This window comes from Sphaeramia orbicularis, chromosome 20, assembly GCF_902148855.1.
Source record: "Sphaeramia orbicularis chromosome 20, fSphaOr1.1, whole genome shotgun sequence".
Taxonomy (NCBI): domain Eukaryota; kingdom Metazoa; phylum Chordata; class Actinopteri; order Kurtiformes; family Apogonidae; genus Sphaeramia; species Sphaeramia orbicularis.
The window spans coordinates 11,602,953-11,627,713 of NC_043976.1; the positions used below are offsets into that span (position 1 = coordinate 11,602,953).

The following is a 24,761-nucleotide window of genomic DNA, read 5'->3' on the forward strand; positions in this document are numbered from 1 at the left end:
TTAGGAGGTTATGGTTTCATCAGGGTTTGTCTGTCTGTTAGCAAGATAACTCAAAAAGTTATGGATGGACTTTGATGAAATTTTCAGGAAATATTAATACTGGCACATTTTGGTGGTGATTGGGGGTGGGGGTGGGGCTGATCTGCTTGGCGGAGGTCTGTGCTCTCTCGTTGATTCATGGATCAGACTAAACCATGAGAGTTCTGACCTCGTTTGTTCGATTCCCAACCAATCTTTAGTGCAGATATTGCCAACACAAACTGCACAGAAAACAGAGGAGATTTGTGGTTTTACTGTGTCTGTTTTCTGTTTAAAAACAGAGCTAAGCTAACAGAGCTATAATGTAAACTATCAGCTCACACATCAAGATTTTAAATCAGTTGTTTTTGACCGACTGTCAAAACAAGCAGATATGAGTTTTATTACTCATACCATACCATAATATACCATAATATAGATGTGTGTAAACAATGAGCTTTATTCGTTATTCAGTGACTGATACAGTGTGTGGATAAATAGCTTTGGTTTGTTGGTGATGATACTGATATGTGATCTGATACATAACTGGGTCCAACTTTAGAATATCAACACGACATTCGACCCCCTTGAACAAAAAGTTTAAAAATGAATTGATGCAGTAATTACTCTGCTCTCTACTTCTCTTTTTTCCTCCTTACAGGTAGGATATAATAATAATAATAATAATAATGATAATAATAATACATCACACTTATATAGCAATATAAATTGATTTCTTACATAAAACACTAATTATTGATTTGAAATATTACCATGATACAAATTATCAGTTGTCCTCAGTTTCAGTCACAATAAATGTCAAATATACATTTTTTTAAAGATTAAAGCTGATTTTTCATCCTGAGACTAAACCACAAGAAACCAGATGGTTACTTGTGGTTTAACATCCTAATTTATGGTCAGAACATGACAAATATTTTTTAAAAAATGTAGAGATAAAATATTTAAAACAATAATATATTTTCTTTTTAATTTAAAGTTGATTAAAATTACTGTAAGTAAAAACAAACTCTTAAGCCTTTTTTTAAGTATAGATGACAATGTAAATATAATTAACCCTAAAGATGTCTGCAGTAATATTTATCGAAATACAGAATTATATTATGATATTTATTATTTTGGTTTTAAAGCCCAAGTTATCAATGAAACACCTGAATGAAATATGTCCCAAAATCTTTGACCATATTGTGTAATTAGTATTGTTTAGTTTCTTTCCCTATACAGCATATAAAGTAAAAAATATTTGCTGAAAATGCAAGAAATGAAAAATAGCGATTTGTGAAAGAGTCACCTGAATCATTCCACCGAATACAACAAGTACAAACTTAATAAAAACACCAATTATCTTCATAAATATCTCATTCACCCCATTACTAAAGTGACATCAGCATAAACTGCACACACATTTAGGTTTAGATTTATAACACTTTATATTTTGTTGGTCAGAATGGACCAAATCAAATGATCAAATGATTGTCTATAACCGTGTACATTCCACTGAACAAGACATTTCCACATTTGCATTATCACAGTTTTAACTTGATATTCAGTGTGATGATACCCTTCGTACCTTACATACAAAAATAAATCATGTATAAAAATAAGAGAGGATCCACAGAGGTGACGTACTGGTGATCCACGGCTGAGAATAAAACAAAATGAATCACTCAGCCTTTGACCGCATCACACTTCCTGATCACAGACACTAACACTGGAGTCGACAGCAGGAAGCTACAATCAACAAGTCAACGGAAACGCCACGAAACAACATGTGTGTTCTGCTGGACCCCGTGTGGATGAGTATCTCACATGGACATACTGTACGTGTTCAGAATCTGAGTTCATGTTCAAAGAGCGCCAGGAGTAGAAGGCAGGACCAGCCGAGCAGGAGGCCGACGTTCTGGAGGAAAAACATAAGACACGGCCTGCTGGTCTTCGCTCGACTCATCTCTGGAAGCTGAAAAGAGACGACAATGAAAAGACTGAGACATAAAACCACAACATGAGTAACACTGCAACTCCCCTCCACTCACCAGGTCACCATTACAGTTTACACAGTACAGGCACCACGTCTGTTCAAGTAGAAATTTTGCATCAGAAAACTTTAAAGGAGTGATGTTTTGCTTTTTTTTAAATGGAATTATGCATTTTAAAACATTTCCCTGTGGTCTACATAAACTGTAAATGCTCTGCTTGGGTCTGAATTCTTCATTAATTCAACTCCACAGGTCCATCTTCAACCCTATTTCTGAGTAATGACACCAGAAAGGTGGTTTTGAGCGCTGGCCCTTTAAATGCAAATGAACCACTTCAAGCCCCACCCCCTCCAGGTTGTTGGCAGTTCTGCAAAGTCCTATTCAACCACTTGTGTTTGTTAATACAACCAACAACTGAACATTTTAGGTAATCGGCTCGAAGTTTGGACATATTTTCAGTATGGACTACGACCGCTGCTGCTGACAAACAATTATGTCGTACTCGGAGAAATGTTGATTGAAAGTCTTGACCTTATACACTACAAACAAAAAGTTAAGGATATTTCATTTTTTTCTTTTTTTGTAATTTTTGCTATTTGTAAATAAAACTAAAAAAATGTGTTTCAATTCAATTCACACACAAAAAAGTAAAAAGCGCTGTGCAGAATCCCAAGTGAAAAAAAAAATCCCCAAAATTAAAAATATCATTAAGTTTTTGTTTGTAGTGTATGTGCAAATGTCGTGATGTAACTAGTAATAAAATGTAACAAATTAAGAAGGAATTTAAACAGGTTGTAGAAATCTGCCCCATTTTTGCCAAAATGAATATAAAGATAGCTTTGTAGCTCCTGGAGGGTTCAAATTCAAACTTTATGAACCATTAGGGTCCAAATACACAAATAAATGAAAAAAAGACTAATAAAAGTGGGTTTAGCAAAATATGACCCTTTAATGAAAATGGCAAAAATTCCACTTACTTGAGATATTTTTTTTTTTTTTTTTTTTTTTTTTTTTACCATTTCTTTGCAAAAGAATAAATGTACATGAAATGGAAACACCTTCATAGAGAGCATTTAATGCCCATGATTGATGCTGACTGATCAGCTGTTTCTGTCATCCAAGATATGCCGATAAAATGTTAAAACATGTCTTTTACAGTAGTGGTTCTCAACAGGGGGGGTGTGGCCAATAGGGAGCCTAGATGTTAACCCATAAAGACCCAGTGCTACTTATGTGGCAGTTCCCAAAGAGCTTTTTCTCTATATTTAACTATTCTTAAGTGAATTATCACAATATAATATAATATTATCCCCTGTATTTTGTGTTTTTACACTAAAAATCTGTTTTTTTTCCTATATTTAATTCACTGATCATGTAATGTTCATAAAAGCTCAGATTAATGTTGAAGGTTATTATATCAGAAACAGAGAGAACTGAAGAAAAAAGGACTTTTTCAGCAAAATATATCACTAACTGAACATAAACCAAGTGTCTCCATCCACTATTATTTATCCAACTCCATGGGTTTTACTGGTGAATCAATGCTGTAGAAGATGACGGTGTTTCCACGGTAACAGCAGAGCCTCTGAACGTCCAAATGGGTCATATCTGATGACCGTGAAAAGATAATAAACTGTATTTTACACCAATTATTTACATGTATTGATAGGATTAGTGGATCAACAGGTATTAAATAGTTTAGATCAGCTGATGGTTTTGGTCGATAATGGGTGTTTGGGTCTTTATGGGTTAAGATGTTTTTAAGAAAAATACAGAAAAACACTGTAAAGACAAAATAACAAGAGGAACAACTATCTATTTAAACAAATAGTCAATCTCTAGTGTTTCTTTTGTAGAAAATAACTGCCTAGAATGCCAGTAATAACCAATAAATATATTTAGTAGAGCCATGTATAACACTGGTCAACAACAAATTTATTGTTTACGTTTTTTGAGCTGATTTAGGATAATTTTGGTGTGCTGAATCCAAAAATCACATTAATTTTGCTCAATCAGGTCAACTTTCTGAACTATGCTACATATTGGCTTTTTAACATTTTTGCTTACATTTATGGGCATTTTCACATCATATGATACAAAATTCTTTCATATTTCTTGCAATAAATGAGTTCTGAAGATTTTACTTTTGCCAATTTATAATTAATGTTTTTTTTTTTTAATATTACAGGTGAATGAAATGGCTTCGACTAGAAGATCTTGTAAAAATAAGCCTGACGTATTCTGCTACATCTGCGGTGAATACACCATTGTACCTAACAGGAATCAAGTCACAAGTTTCATGAAGTGTGCTTACCAAACTTATTTTGGTATTAAACTTGGTGACCAAGATAAAGTTTACAAAAATGTAATCAATTTTGTGAGAAGATTAAATTTTTCAAAATCAAATTAGCAAAAAGACCTGACCTGATTGAGAAAAACAGATGTCATTTTTGGATTTAGCGGTGCAAAATGGTCCTAATTCAGTTGAAAAAACCTAGACAACTTGCAAAAAACATTTTTTGTAACCCAGTGTAATGTAGCCAACAGCGCCATCTACAGCTTAGATATTTCACTCAGAACAAGTTAATTCTTTTTTTTTTTTTCTGGTTTTTCAGATGTTTGTTTTAGATTCACTTGATATTTCGTGGAAACACAGCAACTGAAGTTCACCAGTTCCTACTACACTCAAAATCTGTTAAAAATAGTACAAAAAATAGAATTTAATAAACAAAAAATATAGGTGATTTCCTAAAACTGCTGTTCATGCATTCAATCAAACACACTATATTTAAATGATCAATGTATATTATTTAAAGGCTCAGTGTGTATTATGTAACGGTTCAAAGTGTGATATTTAAAGGTTCAATGTGACATATTTAGTGGACTGAATACCCTTGACTTGCGAAAGAATGCAACAAACAAAAAAGCCAAAGCATGGTCGGTCTGTTCTGGCCTTTTTGGTTAAGGAGATTATCACTGTGGTTCCACATTCAGGCCTAGTAGGTGACAGCAAAGAATGTTAAAGCTGGATGCCACACATATAACAGGAATAACAACAAGACAAAGAAGTACAGGAAGGAAAAGAATGAGGAGAAAAACAAGGAATGGAACCCTTATATCAGCTGTTTACACTGAGGAAACCAACTGCTGTTATATCCAGCTGAATCCACCCAAATGTGCAATACTGGACATGCAGTCATTTAGATCAGACACATGATTCAAGAACAGACAATACAAAACAGTAACATATAATAATTAGCATTCACCACTGGTAGGCCGTCATGACCAGCCTTCTCTGAATTGTGACGTCATAGTGGTGGTATTGAGAGGTGGACTGAGTGGAGTAAGTCCCCCCTGAAGGCCCAGGTACCAAATGCATGGCCCACCACTGGCATTCATACATACTGAGAAACATCCTCGTCCCTTACCATTTCTACTAGTGACAAGTAGAGGAACATCCCTGCAGTCACAGAGAAGATCCACTGCTGCACCTCTATCTCAGCGGAAACAAACAGCCCGATGTACAGGCCCATGAAGGCGGTGAGAGCGCTCAGAAAGTTCATTAGCGCAGCAGTCTTCACCGAAAGTCCTGAGTTCAGTAACACAGCGAAGTCCCCTTGGAGACAGAAAACACAGAAGATAAGCCGCTCAGTCCAGCAGAGGGTTTCCTGGCCTGGGCTAACAGACAATGAGAGCGTTCCCAGAGTTCGAGCCGTGACCTCTTACCCATCTCGTGTGGGATCTCATGGCACAGTATGGCCACGGTCGTCGCCATGCCAGTTTCAGTTGAAGAGGAGAAGGCCGCCCCGACAACTAGGCCATCTGCAAAGTTATGAAGGCTGTCTCCAACAATTACCATCACGGCCAGGAGAGGAACCCCTTGTCCTGGGAGCACAAAGAGAGTCTGTGCATCTAAAAGCTCCAGTTCAGACTGTGACAATCGCTCTGTCATGCCAAGCGACTAATTACAAAGTACATCGTGTTCAGACTGAAGGAGGCGTTGAACTTACTCTGATGAGGATGGCTCCTTGTGTTGGTGTGTTCAGGGGTTATTTCTGTACACTCCAAGTCATCCACCGGCCCCTAAAAACACAGATCCTCCTTAAACTGTGATTTATATTTGACAAAACTCAACTCAACTTTATTAATAAAGCACTTTAAAAACAACACAGTTAGCCAAAGTGCTGTACACAGACATAAAAGCAAATAAAAACTGAGTAACACAAACAAGAATGAATCCTTTAACCCCTGATGTGTCTGTGGTGCTCGTTTTTAATGAATGATTTGTTTAAAATATTCTTAAAAATTCAACCGTTTGCTCAAGAACAAACATTTTAAAACATGCTGATATGACACACCTTGTTTTTTCACAGACATCTGAGCATGCTCAGTGCGTCCCCTGACGCCTGTGGAATGGGGGGCAAAGCACAGAGCAGTGAGTGAGACTGACTCACTATAAAAAATAGACAGTTTGGGCTTCTTTTTTTTTTTTTTTTTAACTGTTTTCATAGTCATTTTTTGTTTTTACTGCTGTTTGCAGTGTTGACATGATTTTCCTTTATTCTATTTTATTTTTTCTGTGTTTTTACTTAGTTTTGACCATATAACTGCTTTTTCGAATGCAATCAGGTGTCAAAAAGCAGCTGGACTGATTTAGAAAAAAATGAGCCTGAGAACAAAAACTACTGAGCTAAAACTCAAATACTTGTTGTTCAGTGTGTTCCAGTTCACAGTTCATGTTTCACATCCTAAATCTCTTATGTATGTACATTCTGAGTGCCTTATTGAGTGAAAACCTGTCAAACTTCAATTCCTCTCTTTGTTTTTTTCTGTTATTCCCCCTGTTTTGACACTAAAACACACAGTAAAACAAAACCACTGAAGAAAAGGTACACAAGTACATACTCACAGCAGCTTGTATGAAATTCCAAACAGCCAATTTCATTTAAAAAATGTATCAGGGGTTAAAGGGTTAATAAAAGCAATTATGCATTAAAACAATAAAAGCCAATGTCTCACACTGAGTAAAAAGCCAAAGAGAAAATATATATTTTAGGAGAGGATTTAAAAACAGATCAGAAAATAATTTTGAAATCAGTTCAGAAATGAATAGGGAGCCAGTGAATTGATGCTAAAATTGGGTTGATATGGTCCTGATTTTGGCTCCAGTTAAAAGTTGAGCAGCAGCGTTTTAAACCAGCTGCAGTTGGGCAAGTGATGTCTGGCTAAACCCAACATAAAGAGCAAAAGTATAAAAGTTCTCATTAAGTTAAATCCTCCTGATTGAACTACAATACAAGAAAGGATACAACAACAGTACTGTTTGATATTGTTTACAAAACAACACAGAACAGCTGTGTTGTTTTGTGCTGTTCTGTTTTCTATGGCAGTGGTGCTCAAACTTTTTACAGCGGAATACCCCCTGAAATATATATATTTTTTTAGCCAAGTACCCCCAATTCTCACTTTGATTGTTGAACTGAAATTGAAAAAATGGGGCAAAATGTATTCCTGTGCCAAAGGTGTCCGTTTATATTTTCAAAACTTTGTAAACAAACAACATATTTAACTGTAATATATTAAAAATAACAAATCTTTATGAGTCAGTTTTGCAAAATATAAACTGAAAAGTGCCCTCATTCATTAATAACAAAAATAAATTGAATTGGTCCTTGAATAAATGAACCTTTCATCAACACATAATAATGACTTAATTACTCAAATAAACTCACCATGTCAGTTTTTAAAAATATTGATATGAAATAAGGTTATTATGCAAATGTATTTATTGTGTTTTATATTTCAGCATTAATTCTCATTACTTATGTCGTATTCAGTACATGATACCATACCATACCAACTTTATTTATAAAGCACTTTAAGAACTTTACGGCAGGCCAAAGTGCTGTACACCAAATATAAAACAAGGGATTAAATAAGTAAATAAAACTAGTGATAACACAGGGTGTTAAGTGGGCTAAGAACAACAAAATACAACCATCATAAAAACAAACACAAATTAAAATCTGTTAAGAACAGCATAAAAAAAACCAAAAAAACCCAAAAAACAGACATGTCACTCACTGATTAAAAGCTAATGAGAAAAAGTGCGTTTTTAGATGTGATTTAAAGACAGGTACAGACTGAGCCTGTCTAACAACTAAGGGCAAGTGGTTCCACAACTTTGGGGCGACAACAGAAAAGGCACGATCCCCACGAAGCTTCTTTTTAGTTTTTGGAACCACAAGCTGCAGCTGATCTGCTGACCTGAGACATGATGACAAAAATTTCAAGAACCCCTGGACTTCTTCCTAGTACCCCTGGGGGAATATGTACCCCCATTTGAGAAAGACTGTTCTGTGGTATAGTTATAAATGATAAGTATGGTATGATCTAACTTTAGCTCTCTTTCAGTACCTTAGTGGCTGACCTGTGCTTTTCAATAATCCAGTAAAATTGGGGTAGGACAATTGTAAACTAGGCTTCTTTTTTGGCTCCTTTTCAGACATAAAGTGTGGTTGAGGAACCACAGTGAGGTAGTTGTACATTGTGTGAATTTTTATTTTTTATTTTTGGTTGGCTGTGGCCTTTGACATGCTGGAGTGTTCTGTTGGATTTGTGGTTTCTCTTTGCCTTTTGTTTATCTTTATCTTCTATTCCTTCTTCCTGTTCAAAATAAAGTTTATCATTATCATTAATTCTGTCAAACGGGAAACACTGTCACAAGTACATGATATGATTGTGTTGCTGCTTTTGGATCCACAATGTGTTCACGTACAAACATGATTTACCACCAGCATTAAGTGTTTTCTGTTACAGCTCTGTTCATTCTCCAACATCCTACATACCCTGTTCCTTTACTGCCTCCTACACCATTGTTCATTTCCTGTTACATAAGAGAAATTAATTCAACTGATTTGCAACCAATTTTCTAACCGTGATTATGAATTCAGTGCATTCTTGTTATTCTTAACGTATTGTTTATGTGCTTGAGGGTTTGTTTGAGACACGAGGCAGAATCACGTCAACAGTGCCCTCTAGCACATTAATACTGTTTGTAATGAGTGCTTACGTAAGCCGACATAAGAAGTGGACAAGGGTTTCAGGATTGAGTGGGAATGAAGTATCACTGAGGTGGACTAAATTGTGCTGAGTTCGGTAAGTTCACAGTAGCTCAACACACTGTGAAAAACACAACCAGCACGATGACTTTCTTATTCTTTGCTCTTTGGTGCTTGATATGAAACACTGAAACCAGCCGAAGCTCTTTTAATATTATCGAGATACTAAGTGTTGGAATCTAACAGGTTACAGATAGTCGATAGCCTGTTAAAAGTGTCAAACATAATGTACGTTTAATTTCATCCATCAAAGTTGTGCATCTTACTACATTAGACTACTTAGTGATAACTTTTCTGACAAACATCTTAAACTGCATGATGGAAGTGAAAAATCAAACATATTGCTTCAGAAAAAATGAGTCCACTTTCAAAATAGTGAAAAGGGGCATTTGGGTTTTCTCGTGTTAAAATGAAAGACCAAAATCTGGATAAAAACCCATGAAATGTTTGCTTTATTTAATTTAAAAAAAAAAAAAACATCTTTATGCACATTAAAGCAGTGTATGACTTTCATCACAATGTTTTTTTCAAATGTGTAAAACCCCAGTGATATCTTAATTATCACTAATCCATTAGTCCTCTGTTTCCCAACCTTTTTGGGCTCGTGACTCCATTTTAACATCACAAATTTCTGGCGACCTCAGACATTCAAAATGGAGAGTATAGTATGATGTAATAGTTTACTATACTATGTTACAAATAAATGTTAATTTTACATGACATTAAGGCTATATAATGTATATTATTGTGGACAGAGGCAGAAAAGCCAGATGTAGATTACTGCGTAAAGGGAGAATTTTGTACAGTCGGTCCAAAGGCTCCAAATTAATACTGAAAAAAACAATAACTTAAACTATGAATTATGAAAGAGCTGCAGCATCTGAAACCGATCACAATGAACATTTGAAAGAAACAGTACCACAGTGTTTCAGGTTCAGCTTCAGAGTTTGTCATGTCTTTTACGTATTGTGATTGTCTCTCAACTCACCACATAATTTTTATTAGTAAATTTTTATTTTATTTTTATCAATTACTAGAAATTTCAGGCGACCCCATTTGAATTCCAGGCGACTCCACGTGGGGTCCCGACCCCAAGGTTGAAAAACACTGCATTAGTCTTTCCGTGCTTACACACCAGAAACCCTTCCCTCACGGTGATCAGCTTTGAAGAGGACTCCATCATAAACACAGTCCACTTGTTTACATAACAAACCAAAATGTCACTGAGGACTTTTCGGAAATTTTGTTGCGTGAAGTGCATTGTGGGAATGGGAATTCCATGCAGCAGCAGTATTGCTGTCTCTTGGTGAGTGCTAAACCCAAATGTCACCTTTACCTCCATCCACCGACTATACTCATTCTTTTAAACAACACTGGTGGACTGGATAATTTTATGCTGTAGGCTCATTTTCTTGCTGAATCTGTGACAAATTGCTTTTGCTTGGCTACCATTCCCACAATGTAATTCACAACAAAATTTCCGAAATGCCCTGAGTGATGATTTGGTTTGTTATGTAAACAAGTGGACTGTTTTTATGATAATAATAATGGATTGGATTTTATATGGCGCTTTTCTAGACACCCAAAGCACTTTACCTTATTGATCCATTATTCATTCGCTCTCACATTCTCCCTCTGGTGGTGGTAAACTACATATGTACCCACAGTTGCCCTGGGGCAGACTGACAGAAGCGTGGCTGCCAATTTGCACCTACGGCCCCTCCGACCACCACCGAACATTCATACATGGCACTGGAGGCAAGGAGGGTGAAGCGTCTTGCCCAAGGACACAACGGACTGACTAGGACAGAGTGGGATTTGAACCGCCAACCCTTTGGTTATTGAATGACCTGCTCTACCACCCGAGCCACGGCCGCCCCAAATGATGATGGAGTCATCTTCAAGGTTGTTCACCGTGAGGGAAGTGATTCAGGTGTGTAAGCACAATTAAATATGCTACTATTTTTTTCTAATACCTGTTTTTGTCACTGTCTCTAGTCTGATTTACATTGATGGCCTTGCAAAGTAATTAGTGTTCCAGAGAGCCCCAATAAATGGACTCATGTTATGACAGCCTATTATTGTGATAGCTTGTGGTTCTAATGTAGATCATTAGTGAAGAGAATGACTAGATTCAATAACAGGGGAGGTTTTGACCTGTTTGGCAATTTCTAATGTTAGAAAGTGTATTGTAGAAACATCACAGTTCATTTGGGCTAATATGGGGTCTGTTCTCAGCAGGGTGGTGGGAAAATCAGACCAGCAGAGGTTTGTCTGCAGTCTAAATACTGTACAAAGATGCTCAAGTTTTATAATGGAAGAAACCTGAAGTAGCATATAAATGAAGAACATATGATGTTAGCATACAATCTAGGAAAATTAATGTTTTAGGAACAATATACCAAAAGGTCATATCGAATGGCTGTTTCTACAGAAAATCACAGGTAGGCTGATAATTATTTCCAAAGCATTTTGTTTTTAACAGCACCGATAAACAAGCTCTGTGCTGTAGTGTGATGGTACAACTTTTCTCTGATTTCAGAAAGAAAATCCTGCTGAACTTCCAGCACTGTCAAAAAGTGTCAGTTAGCCAGTCACAGTCAGAGTGCATGGCTCTGATCTAGAAACAGATTTGATTTTCAGACCAGAAATGGAGCAAATACCAGGAGGAGCTGGGAAAAAGGCGCTGGAGAAAATGGACAATCTTTACAAACGGTGACAGTACTAATTAAAAACAGCTGACATTGTATACATATTTATGTTATAATTGTCATCCCCAGACCTCACTGTCTTGTTCTTGTTTTGTAAAATTAAAATGCTTCTACATAAAAAGTGTCAAAAAAAGAAATGGAGCAAATAGTCAGTCACTTAGAAGAACAAATATGCACCAAAATGAATACAGGCTTTCATGATGAGTAACTGTCATTTAATCACATATTTCTTACCACAAACTAACAGATTACAGCTGCAGTTAGCTCCCAGCTGGACTCAGTAAATAACAGAGAAGCCAGGAACAGTATGACAGAACAGAAGTGAGACTCACCAGCTGTATGGTGGAGATGGACTTGCCCCTCTGTGATTGGCCGTTACAGCTGAGCTCCAGTGGAAGGCCACTGGAATGACCCTGCAGACACAAGACAAAAGTTAGACCACTCATGACCATGTTAGACCAAGAAAATCAGATACAACACTGAATAAATAGATCCTTTCACTTTTCATTAACCCATAAAGACCCAAACGTCTACCATCTACCAAAACCATCTACTGATGTTTAATAACTTCTGATCCACTAATCCTATCTATACATGTAAATAATTCAGGTAAAATGCAGTTTGCCATCTTTTCATGGTCATCAGATATGACCCATTTGGACATCCAGCGGCTCTGTACTGAACATGGAAACATCGTCATCTTCTACAACATTGATTCACCAGGAAAACCCATGGAGTTAAACAAACAACAGTGAGTGGAGAGACTGGGTTTATGTTCAGTTAATGATAGATTTGCTGAAAAAGTCACTTTTCTTCAGTTTTCTCTGTTTTTGATGTAGCAACCCCCAACTTTACTCAAAGCTTTATGAACATCTACATGATTACTAAATTAAATGTAGGAAAATACTTGATTTTCACTGAAACAAGATAAAATACTGAAGATAATATTACAATAAATCACTAAAGGAAGATTAAATAATGAGCTGAAGGACTGTAAAAACATATTCCAACTGAAAAAATGGTATAAAGAAAGAACAATGAGATTATATGAACAGTTATAGGTTTTTCATTTGGCTTCATATTTGTTTTGTATTTTGTGACATATTTATTTACTTGCTTTGGACTGGTAAAATGTTTTTGCATCATTTTATCAGGTTTATATTTACTTATGTTTTGTACTTTCTGGATATGTAGTTTTGCACTTGGTTTTGTATTCATTTGGTACGATTTTTGGATGCATTTAGTTGGTTTGTCTGACTTTATACAGTATGATTTTAAAGCTAGTTGTGTATGGCTAACCATTAAGGTTATTATAGTTTAGAAGGAGGCAGGAAACATAAGATTTTCTTCATCCTGCTCCTTTTTGAGCATGGGTGTGTACATGTTTGTTGACTTGATGATTATTGAATGTTTACTGATGAAATGCACAACCATGAACGAAATGAAATAAATAAAATAAAATAAAATAAAATAAATATAGAGAAAAAATTCATTTAGGAACTGGCCTAAAAGTAACACTGGGTCTTTATGGGTTAATATCTAAATCTGTTTACAAAAATGGAACTCGTACATGACCATGAGATGGAACCACGAAAGAGAATATTTTTTCTATTAGGAAGAAGCCATAGATCCCAGCTATCATGCCTAGAATCTTCCACAGATACTCCTTCCCTTCTGTGATGTCCTTGTCATGGTGACTGTGAGAATCATCGTCATGGAGCCCAAGAATCTGCACAGGAATCCAAAACAGTGAGACATTTACTCCACAGCCAACACACCATATCTGCATACTGAATAATACCTTCACAGGTGCAGAGGATGGTGCATTTGTGTTCTACCTGTGGGATGAGGTGCAGGAGCGCATCTCCGGAGAGGGTCCCCACTGCCAGACCTACAAACAGCTGCAGGATGAGTGAGTAGGTTTCCTGGCAGGAGTTGAAGAAGATGAGGCAGAGGCCCAGCATGGAGCCCAGAGTGATGAGTAGGACGGCCGCAGTGCTGTAGCCGTACTCTGCAAAGACGGGACACTTCTAGTCTCAGTCCTCTACTTTCACAATTTTACAGTCTTTTACTACTTTCACAGTCAAGTCTTGGAGCTTTGAGTTTGATAACTATAAGACAGATACAAATAATTGATTATTGAGATTGCACTAGAGATTCTTGTGCAAGGTATCATGGCTTGATTGTTCTTTTTTCATTAATAAAAAGTTCAACTAATTTTTCAAATCGCAGTGATTTTTCTCTGCTATGCGCGTCAGACAAAGGAAAGCCCCGGCCTCAGCCTCTCAGCGACTCTTTTTTTGTTGAAGTTGCTACATATGCTGATGTTTTTTTCTAATATCCGTTGTCACTGTATCTTTAAACTGATTTGCATTAATGGCTGTGCAAAGTAATTAATGTTCCAGATAGCCACATAAATGGACTAATGCTATGACTGTTGATTATTGTGGTAGCTTGTGGTTCTAATGTAGGTCATTACCAGCACCATTACCAGCATTGTCAGCACCTTACTTCTACCTGTATATATCCTATTGGCTCTCATCTGTAGATAGAGTTAGCTTTTGTATATTCTTTCTGTATATTTTTGTTCATGTCAGAGTTCTAACATTACTTAGTATCACTGTAGTATCACAATGTACTAATATTTTATTCTGAAGCCCTTGCACAGTTCACTTTTCTTAACACTGTGATATTCCTGCTTTATTTTATTTTTCTTATACAGTCCCCTTTTGCACTACGTGTTTTGCTGCTAAATTGAACTGAGCTGCTAAAATGATTTTCATTGTTCCTGTGGCAGTGACAATAAAGATCTATTCTATTCTATTCTATTAGTGAAGAGAATGACTAGATTCAATAACGGGAGGTTTTGACCTGTTTGGCAATTTCTAATGTTAAGAAGTGTATTGTAGAAAAATCACAGTTCATTTGGGCTACTATGGGGTCTATTCTCAGGAGGGTGGTGGGGAAATCAGACCAGCAAAGGCTTTTCTTCAGTCTAAATCCTGTACAAAGATGCTCAAGTTTTATAATGGAGGAAAAAAAAATCCTGAAGTAGCATATAAATCAAGAACATATGACGTTAGCATACAGTCTAGGAAAATTAATGCTTTAAGAACATAATACCAGAAGGTCATTGAATGGCTGTTTCTACAGAAAATCACAGGTGGGCTAATAATTATTTCCAAAGCATTTTGTTGTCACCAGCACAGTTTATTTGGGCTAATTTGAAATGATGAGGTAAAATGTCTTACTCTCGAGAGCCGTGGGCAGAGATCCTCTGGTTTTTTGCTGTATGGACTCACAGGCATTGCCTAGCAACTGCTGAATGATGGCAGGACAAATTTGTCTGAAGTGCTCCTTAGAAATTGGCAAATGAGGATCCAGAGCAAAAATATCCACCAGCTGATTGGCTGAGAAGCACACCTGATTAGATTCAAAGAGAAAGATGCATTTGAGGGTGAGTAGGAGGCTCTTCACATCCAGGTTTACAGCATGTGCACAGTTTAAAGTGAGCCCACTGTGCTTTAAAGCGTGATTATATTGTTCTCTGACCCAGACATTATTAGTGTCTGTCTTACCTGTGCCCAGTCCATGCTCTGCCCCCCAGCCCCATGGTTACAATCCTCCAACTGATGCCCTGCTGTTTTATGTGAACTTCCAGTGATGCTCCTCCTCTTCCTCTGGTGAGAGTGTGCACTTCCTTCCCCTCCTACTCCCAGCTGATGAAGCAACTCTTCTAAATCTGAGCAGAGAAATAACAAAATTGGAGTAGCTGGTCAGATTCAACCAAATTGTTGATCTTATTAGAGAACAATACAAAAAAGGCTTTACAAAAAAGAGCTTAACTAAAGGTCACAAGATACTCACTTATTATTAAATATTTAAACTAGAATAACCTTCCAGTTCAAAACTAACATCTGGGATTAAAGCTCAGCAGGACCTGGAAAAACTAGTCCATGCATTCATCTTCAGTCGGTTTGATTATTGCAACAGTGTCTTTACAGGTCTACCTAAGAAATCCATTAGACAACTGCAGCTCATTCAGAACTCTGCTGCTAGAGTCCTCACTAAGACCAGAAAAGCGGACCACATCAGTCCAACTCTGAGGTCCTTCCACTGGTTACCTGTTCGTCAGAGGATAGACTTTAAAGTTCTGTTGCTGGTCTATAAAGCTCTGAATGGTTCAGGGCCAATCATCAGTGATCTCCTGACTCAGTATGAACCCACCAGACCCCTCAGGTCATCTGGATCTGGTCTTTTATCAGTTCCCAGAGACAGAACCAGACATGGAGAAGCTGCGTTCAGCTTCTATGCTCCACATGTCTGGAACAAACTTCCAGAAAACCTCAGATCAGCTGAAACACTCACGTTATTTAAATCCAGGTTAAAAACCCACCTGTTCTCAGCTGCATTTGAATAGAGTTTGTATTCTTTTAAGCTTAAAATTTGTATCTGTTTTATCTGTTTATCTGTTTTATCTATTTATCTGATTTTGTTTTGTTTGTTTGTTTTTCTCATGCCTATATTTTTTATTGCTTCTGCTGTAATGCTTTTAATGTTTTATGTAAAGCACTTTGAATTGTCTTGTACATGAAATGTGCTACATAAATAAACCTGCCTTGCCTTGCCTATGGATAACCAGCATTGTGTGCAAACAATTAATTTGATGCCTATTATATTATATTTCATCATGTTTTATTATTAGCAAAATGAAAATCCTTTGTCAACAGCAGTGTTTGTTTCTACTTTTCAACGCCCCTGAGAAGGAATATATTTACATAAATTTTCAGATACCTACAACCAGGAATTAATTTCTCAAATAGAAGTGATAAAACCGACACATTAAATAAAAGGCAAATGTCAGCCTGTTAAAGGTGTTAACATTATTAATGATGCCTGGGTGCAGAATATATCTGTAACCCGTGCGATGCTTATGTGAAATTTGTGTTGGAGTATGTGTTGTTGTGGTAGACTCTATGTCTAAGTAAGTTTGTCAACTTTTTAGCAACAAATGGAAGGACCCAAATACAGATGTATACAGTGGAAAACAAGGGAATTTATCAACACAAATTAAAAGTTAGAAAAACCCCCAATGAGAATTCACAAATCAGAGTCACAAGGACGGATAGAGGAGCATAGGACTGGAAACATGAACACTGATGTAATGAAGTGGGACAGAACAAAGGGAAGGTGAATGGTTTATATAGACTGTGATAAGGGAAAGGAAGGTGGAAAAGTGAAGAGAAAGACACAAAAGGAAGGTTGACAGTGGAGGAAGGTGTCACATAAAGTAAGACAAATAACTAAACAACACAAAATGAAAGTATTAGCTTCGACATGGACTCCACTAAGCTAACACTCTGTTCCACTGTAGAGGAAGGATAGAGGTCTACTGAGACATTTTGGGTCAGGCATAAATGTTGCATCTTTGAGTTTTCCTGGAAAAATCAGTGGGCAGTCTCTATGTAGGGATCACTCTAGATCAGTGTTTTTCAACCTTGGGTTCGGGACCCCATGTGGGGTCGCAGGGAATTCAAATGGGGTCGCCTGGAATTTCTAGTAATTGATAAAAATAAAATAAAAAAAACTTACAAATAAAAAATATATGGTGAGTTGAAAGAGACAATCCCAATACATAAAAGACATGGCAAACTCTGAGGCTGAAGCTGAAGCACTGTGGTACTGTTTATCTTTCAAATATTCATTGTAGTCGGTTTCAGATGCTGCAGCTCTTTCATAATTCATTGTTTGAGTTCTTGTTTGCTCAGTATTAATTTTCACCATGTAAATACAAGCTGGACTGACTGTACATATCCTGACCAAGGAAAATAAAATTCTCACTTTGTGCAGTAATCTACACCTGGCTTTTCTGCCTCCGTCCATAATAATATTCATTATATAGCCTGAATGTTGTCGAAAAATTAATGTTTATTTGTAATGTAGTATAACAAACTATTACATGATCAAAAACAAATTAATTTCACCAAAAAAAAAAAAATAAAGGCTCAGTTTTGAATATCTGGGGTTGCCAGAAATTTGAGATGTTAAAATAGGGTCACAAGCCAAAAAAGGTTGGGAACTACTGCTCTAGATGCTGTTATAGGCAACTTAGAAAGTCAGGAAAAATGAAATGTTCAATATCCTCCTGAGACTTAGTGATGTATTTTTGTCCTCTGTAGGGGACAAGATTTTCACAGCATTACTTAGAAAAAAACCAAAAAAAACAACAAAAAAAAACCCATCCACTGCAAAAGACATTCGGTAAAAAAAATAAAAAGAATTAAAAATGTGTCTAAAAAACTGCTGCATCATATCAACACAATTATTTAATGTAAAAACCTTTTACTTTCCTGGGTCTCAGATGGTATGTAAGATTTCTTTATGTGCTTACTTGTACTTTGTGACATTAGCTATCTACATTTCTAAGCTAATGGTAGTTAGTGATGCACAGTGTTGCAGCTGTGGAGGAAGAGGAGACACATGGAGGAAGTCAAGAGCTAACGTTCACTCTTTATTTCCTCCATCTGACCTGAACCATTGACATAGAAAACAGTATATCGTGACAGTTATCATTTCTGTAGTCAACTGAAACATTAAGGTTAAGGTTTAAAGTTAACTCGCTTTATTATCCCTGTGGGAAATTTCATCCATCCTAATTTACATAGAACCTAGCATTAGCTTTAGCATTAGCATTAGCACACTGCACACATCAGGAGCAGGGAGATGCCATACAGGGCACTCAGGTACCAACTCCAGATCTTCATCAGTGTCACAAACAGGGGCACTGACAGGAAAAGTAATATGTACTGTTTTTTATTGGTAGGGGAAACCAGAACACCTGGAAGAAACACGTGAAGTGTGGAGAGAACAGGTTAACTCAGCACAGGGAGCTAATCTGAGCTCATGTCAGTAAATGACTGGCTCCCAGCCAACGGGCATATGAAGCTAATGAAGTGACTTAAGTCTAAATCCAATGACATATTTCCTAACAGATAAGCTCAACAGTATTAATGTTAATAGGTTGCACAATGAGTGTAAAATAATTTTCTTATCCAGCACTTAATGTTGAAATTTACTGTTTTGCCAAGTCAGGTAGCTAGCGTTTAGTATTAGCTCACCCATGATCCTATATTGTCCAAATATGGTTACTTCTGGTTCCTAAAAGCCAACATAGTAAAGGCCAAATCACAGACTGGATTCAGAAAGGCAGTTTAGAAACCAGAGGGTGACGTCATGGTTCCTCCATCCACTACTTATGTGCAGTCTGTAGTCTCAGTTTTTGTCAGGCTCTGCAACAGAAACTGCTCCAAATAATTCTGTGCAATAAACCGTACTCATATGTATAATCTGTATACATGTCTATATATTAGGGTTGGGAATCTTAGGTGTAAGGCCGATACGATACGCATCTCAATACAGCATCTCCGATCCGATATATTAACCCTTTCATGCATAGTGGTCACTACAGTGAACAGCTGTTCTCTCATGGGTTATGTTGTTTTAGTTGGATGTCAGCCAACACAGTGGACGCTTATGCATCACCCCAACAATGGAATTCATACAATTACTGTTCTTACTGTTTGCTGTTCTTGATAAACCTGATCTGTACTAACATGTTCATTCATTCATTCATTCATTCATTCATTATCTGAACCCACTTTATCCTCACTAGGGTCACAGGGGTCGCTTGGAGCCTATCTCAGCTACATAGGGGCGAAGGCGGGGTACATCCTGGACAAGTCGCCAGTTCATCGCGGGGCAGAACATATAGAGACAAACAATCACACTCACATTCACACCTATGGGCAATTTAGATTAACCAGTTAACCTACTGGTGCATGTCTCTGGATGGTGGGAGGAAGCCGGAGTACCCGGAGAGAACCCACGCAGACACGAGGAGAACATGCAAACTCCACATAGAAAGGTCCCACCCCCCGTCGGCTGGTGTTGGAATCGAACCCAGGACCTTCTTGCTGTGAGGCACGAGTGCTAACCACTGCACCACCGTGTCGCCCTTGTACTAACATGTTTTAGTCTAAATTAATTGCTAATTGTTATTAGACTGTAATTAACAGTTTTCTTAAACAAAAAGTTTTTTTTTTTTTGCATTTTATCTCCATGAATTGAGTATGAACTAGTATTAGAGTATGTTAAAATGTCAGCATTAACAGCATTAAAAATGTTTTTATTTCATAGTTTCCACACAGTATATCACGCTCTGATGATGGGTTTTAAATGCATGTTTCTTTGCTTCAAAAATTAAATGCATGGTGTCCAGCTGAGTGGATGTTTTTGTAACTCCATGACAAAGAGGATCATAAAAAAAATTTCAATTGCATTGTTTTTTTCATACCTAAAGAGGAATAAAATCACTCAAGAAAAAAAATATTGACAAAGGTTCTCATAATTTATGCATGAAAGGGTTAAAGATATGTCTGTGGCATCTCGCAATGCGATACGATTCACACCCAAATCATGTGATGTATGTGCATAGGTGTACGTATGATCTCCCCTATCCAACCTGTGGCATGTTCAGCAGGTGCACAGCTGTAAATTGTATTTTTAGCTTTTTTGATTTGTCTTTATTTACGATTTTGCTCTTTTTTGCTCTTGTGTGCTTTGTTTGGACTCCACTGTTGCTGCTGTAAATCTGGAATTTCCCCTTGTGGGACTAATAAAGAACTATCTTACTTTATCTTATCTTATCTTATCTTATCTCATCGAAGCACAAACCAGACTCCAAAACAAATTTCACATGAGCACACAGTTCCAAATCATCCATTGTGTATCTTCACGGTACATCACAATCTGTTTGAGCAAGAGATATAACAAAGTGCTTCATACATTCTTACACACTGCACCTTGAACATAGCCATAAACTCACCGATAATCTGCAGATCACTTGTGCAGTTTAGAGACTGAAAGATATAGTCGGTAAAAAAGGCCGGGGAAGGCAGGTTCCTCCGTCTGAAACAGTGACCCTGCAGGATGTGGCTGATGATGGCGCCGGCCACATACGGCGCTGACGAAGCATCAGCACCTGAGCTTTCTTGTACATCAACATCTTCGAGGAGGTGAGCTGCATCGATACACTACAGGATAAGAGGTTAAAAGGTCATGTGTGGATGCTGATATTCAAATACACACCTCTGAAATAACGAAGCCTTACTTTCATATCAGATGAGGTAGAGGTGTCTCTGTGGGAGGGGATGTAGTGCTGATTAATGAGCTGCAGAATGCTCTCTGTTTCGTTGGATGATAGGATTTCGCTGTCCTCAGCTGGGTGCAAACTGGTGAGGGCTAAAAGGTAAAACTCATAGTTCCCAAAGGAGGAAGATGGAGAAGATGAGGAAATGGAGGCAGAATTTATAACACACAGATCTTCGAAGTTAATTATGTAGTAGAGCAGCACAGTTGAGATCTTTTGGTAGTCCTCCTCAGTAAGATAAGCCCTCCTGTTGTCCAGCACAGAGAGCGCTATGTCTGGTGTCAGGCACTGCAACAAGAAGACCACTGCTAAAAAAACATGACTAAATATAACATAATTACTCTGAAAGCAAACAGTACTAAATCAATCATGTGAGTATGGACTGACTCAGAGGAGAACGTGGCCTTAGATTTACATGTCAGCATCAAGTAGCAAAGAGGTCAGTTTGATAAAAGGCCCATTTTCTCCCTACTCACACTGAACTCTGCTTCCGAGAAAAGGACTAGCTTTGTGCTGCTGTTTGTGTGGAGCTGAGTTGAACACCCACCCAATTAGACCCACTCACAAAAACATAGAAAGCTGACCGAGTGTGTGAACCGCTACTTCTTGTCAGATGAAGAATCATAGCAAACAATGACAACTAACAGAAAGTCGCACTTCATATTTTTGTGCAAATATATACAATGACTCCTCTGAAGAATTTTTACACACCCATAATCCCATTGTTCTCCCCACCTGCACACACTTCATGGCCTTTACACTGTGGAGTAAGTACCTCTGACTCCACTGTGGAGTTTATTATGTCAAACTGAGGGATGCCTAAAGCCACTCAGCATGAATGCCCCATAGAGGTAAAGGACTTAAGCCTCACATTCACTCACATTCCTGCCATAACAACCACGTCTCCTGGAATAAGCAGACAAGAATGTGACAAATAATAACTTCATACACGTAGTAGATGTGTAAGAAAATATTATATTGAACATTGCCATATTTTGTTTATTTATTCGCAAAAATACAATATCAGTGTAAATATGTAATAGCTCTGATGCAGATAAGTAGCGAACAGTGGTTCATTTTGCCGCTAGACGGCAGAGTTGTAATCTACCTTCACCTTTTTGACTCCACTCTAATGAAATAGTGTAATGACAGGTTGTTACTTTGACACAAATGAAGTGTGTTTAAACTATGAAAGTTTTCCTAAAATTTGTCTAAAAATGGCAACATATTACGTAACTTACAATATCACAATATGTTGCAATATATCAAACTGTAACCATGTATCATGCTTAGGGCTGAAACAATTTACCGATTAATCAATTTGAATCGATTACAATTTTCCTGAATCGAAGCTTCGTTTCCTTAATTTTGCTGCCGTTAAACATTAGGTCCGCCGTTGTTTCACACAGACACTTACTGTGACGCACATGACGCCACGATCAACATAAAGTTGATGTTAGTTTAGTTGTTAGAAAGTTAGTAAGTTGGATACAAATGTGTTGAAGACTGCAGTGCACATATTGTTTGTAGATGTCATTTAACTTGTTTGTTGTTTATATATTTATAGATATTTTATATATATACTTTTATACTGTTGTTATTGTTGTTACTTCTACATAACTATTTTTTTATATTCTTTTACTTTTAAACTTTTTGTGGTTGTTTCATAATTTTTTTGGTCATTTTCAGACATCTTTTTCACTTTAAATTTTTTTTTTCCTGTTTAAATAATCAAATGGAAGGAAATACTTGATAGATTAACCGATTATAAAAAATAATTGATGGCTGCAGCTCTAATCATGATACATAGTCATATATCGTTACATTGCCAATGCACAGTCCTGTGACGTAGCTCAAAACTGTCCTTCTAGGGGCGCTGTTGCAGACATTACAGTGATACACATCCAAATTAAAGTCCAGACACTTGAGGCCTTACCTTGTCACAGACATCTGTGCCAAACTGCTCTGAACAGTGAACTGCCTGAAGAAGCTTGGTGATCAGGACACCCGTGTGGTTCCTCTGGAGCTGAGGCTCATCTCCTGTTTCCAGGGGCAGGTTTAAGGCCCTGAGAGCCTCCCGCAGGTACCCTTGCTCCTGTCCTGTGATCCCCCGGACCCTCCCCAGTAGACAAATCAGCAGCACCAGCAGCAACAGGGGAGAACTGCTCCTGAAGTGCATGTTAACACCAGCTCCCAGATGCTCTGACAACTGGTTTAAGGCTCGAAAAGAGATGAGTTCAAAGCTAAATAAGAGAGAAAACACAGAGGCAAGAAAAATTCAAGAACTATACGAATCAAGGTGAATAAGGAGAGGGAAAGAAAAGCTTTCAAAGAGGAGCAGAGGATGTGTTCTCTGAGGGAGGGGTTAATAATAGGCCCGCCTGATTTGGTGGAGGACTGGAGGGCTCGGTGGGCAACCCTTACAGTGCCGAACAGTCGGCCAAAGCCTGGGCCCCTCAGTCCACAACAAAAGGATTAGTGCAGGCAAGTGAGAGAGTACAGGGGCAGGGAGATGGGGGCATGATGGGGGAGAGGCAGTTTGTGGAGAAAATAATTAGTATTGAAAATAACTCCACTGTGATATGGCCACAGAGGGAAGCTGGGGTACGAGGTAGAAGCAGCGAAGACAAGTGCTGCTATTACATAAAAATGACTCAAACACACAGATTGAAGTTGAAAAGTTCATCTAAATTGCTGGTCAGGTCACTGGAAACACAATAATTACATAAAGTCTTATTCAGTTAACTATTCACTGTAATGTTTAAAGTGTTTTCACAATGGTTCTCGTACTGCACTGATTTCCTTTTTTAGCAGCATCACCTTCAGTTGTTTCGGGGCGTCTGATATGAGTGAACATGATGACTACGTGCCCCAGAGAACCCATGCATAAAACACTGGTGATGTTCAGAAAGAAGGCTGTCTTAGTCTGGATGATCTCTGAGTCACCATGGATCAAACACACAAACACATTCCACCATCCTCCCACACTGTACAGCCTGCAGGTCAAACCAACCCAGAGATAAGAGCACTAAACTGATGTTAAAATCTTAAATGCTACAATAATACCTGAGCTACATGAGAAAGCATATAGGATGAAGCAGGCCTACCTCAGCTGCTGTACCAAAGGGTTTGTTTTTCCTCCTCTGGCAGGACACACAGAAGATCCGATAGTTGTATTGGGCAGAATTCTTGGGTATTGGTGTTGTTTGTTAAACCTTCTTATGGGAATTGAGTAAGCTTCTGAGGATTAGCAGCGACAGCCTCAGAGGGCTGTGGTTTCCATGGAGAATGCTGCCTCATTTTCAACAGAAAATGGGAGGTGATGGGAGGAGGAGGGGGAGGTGGGGGGCTGCTTGTGGAGGTGATTGAACGACTGATAGAGCAATATTTCAGACTTGCTCTTATTGGATCTACACTCTGAACACCACCTTTTCTATCATATCATGACTAAAAACCGCACAAATAAAAGTTAAAAATCTGCACTTAAAGTTCAACAAATATTGATACAACTCCAATATAAGTGTAAGGAAATATTTACAGCACATTACCCCATTTTGGAGTAATGTTGGAGGCAGTGACTACAGTAGAAATTCTGGTACAAAATCTAATCACAAAAACACTTGTAGTTTATAGAACAACTTTACAATCTATATTATAAAAGCCCAGTGGCCTCTGTGTGTGCGCGTGTATGTGTCTGGGGACTCAC

At 37.7% G+C, this 24,761-nt stretch overlaps 1 protein-coding gene across 1 annotated transcript; it reads right to left on the reverse strand.

Annotated features, from left to right (window-relative positions):
• Window positions 1-1,255: 1,255 nt before the first annotated feature.
• On the reverse strand, window positions 1,256-24,325 carry LOC115411162 (zinc transporter ZIP12-like). The gene is made up of 13 exons (XM_030123131.1): window positions 24,163-24,325; window positions 22,992-23,298; window positions 21,017-21,343; window positions 20,732-20,939; window positions 15,426-15,589; window positions 15,099-15,270; window positions 13,686-13,858; window positions 13,418-13,576; window positions 12,180-12,260; window positions 6,026-6,098; window positions 5,742-5,900; window positions 5,444-5,631; window positions 1,256-1,996 (listed from the first exon to the last, which is right to left on the reverse strand). The coding sequence occupies exons 2-13, from the start codon at window positions 23,232-23,234 to the stop codon at window positions 1,868-1,870; spliced, it is 2,076 nt and encodes a 691-aa protein (XP_029978991.1). The 5' UTR covers window positions 23,235-23,298; window positions 24,163-24,325; the 3' UTR covers window positions 1,256-1,867.
• Between the last annotated feature and the right edge of the window lie 436 nt (window positions 24,326-24,761).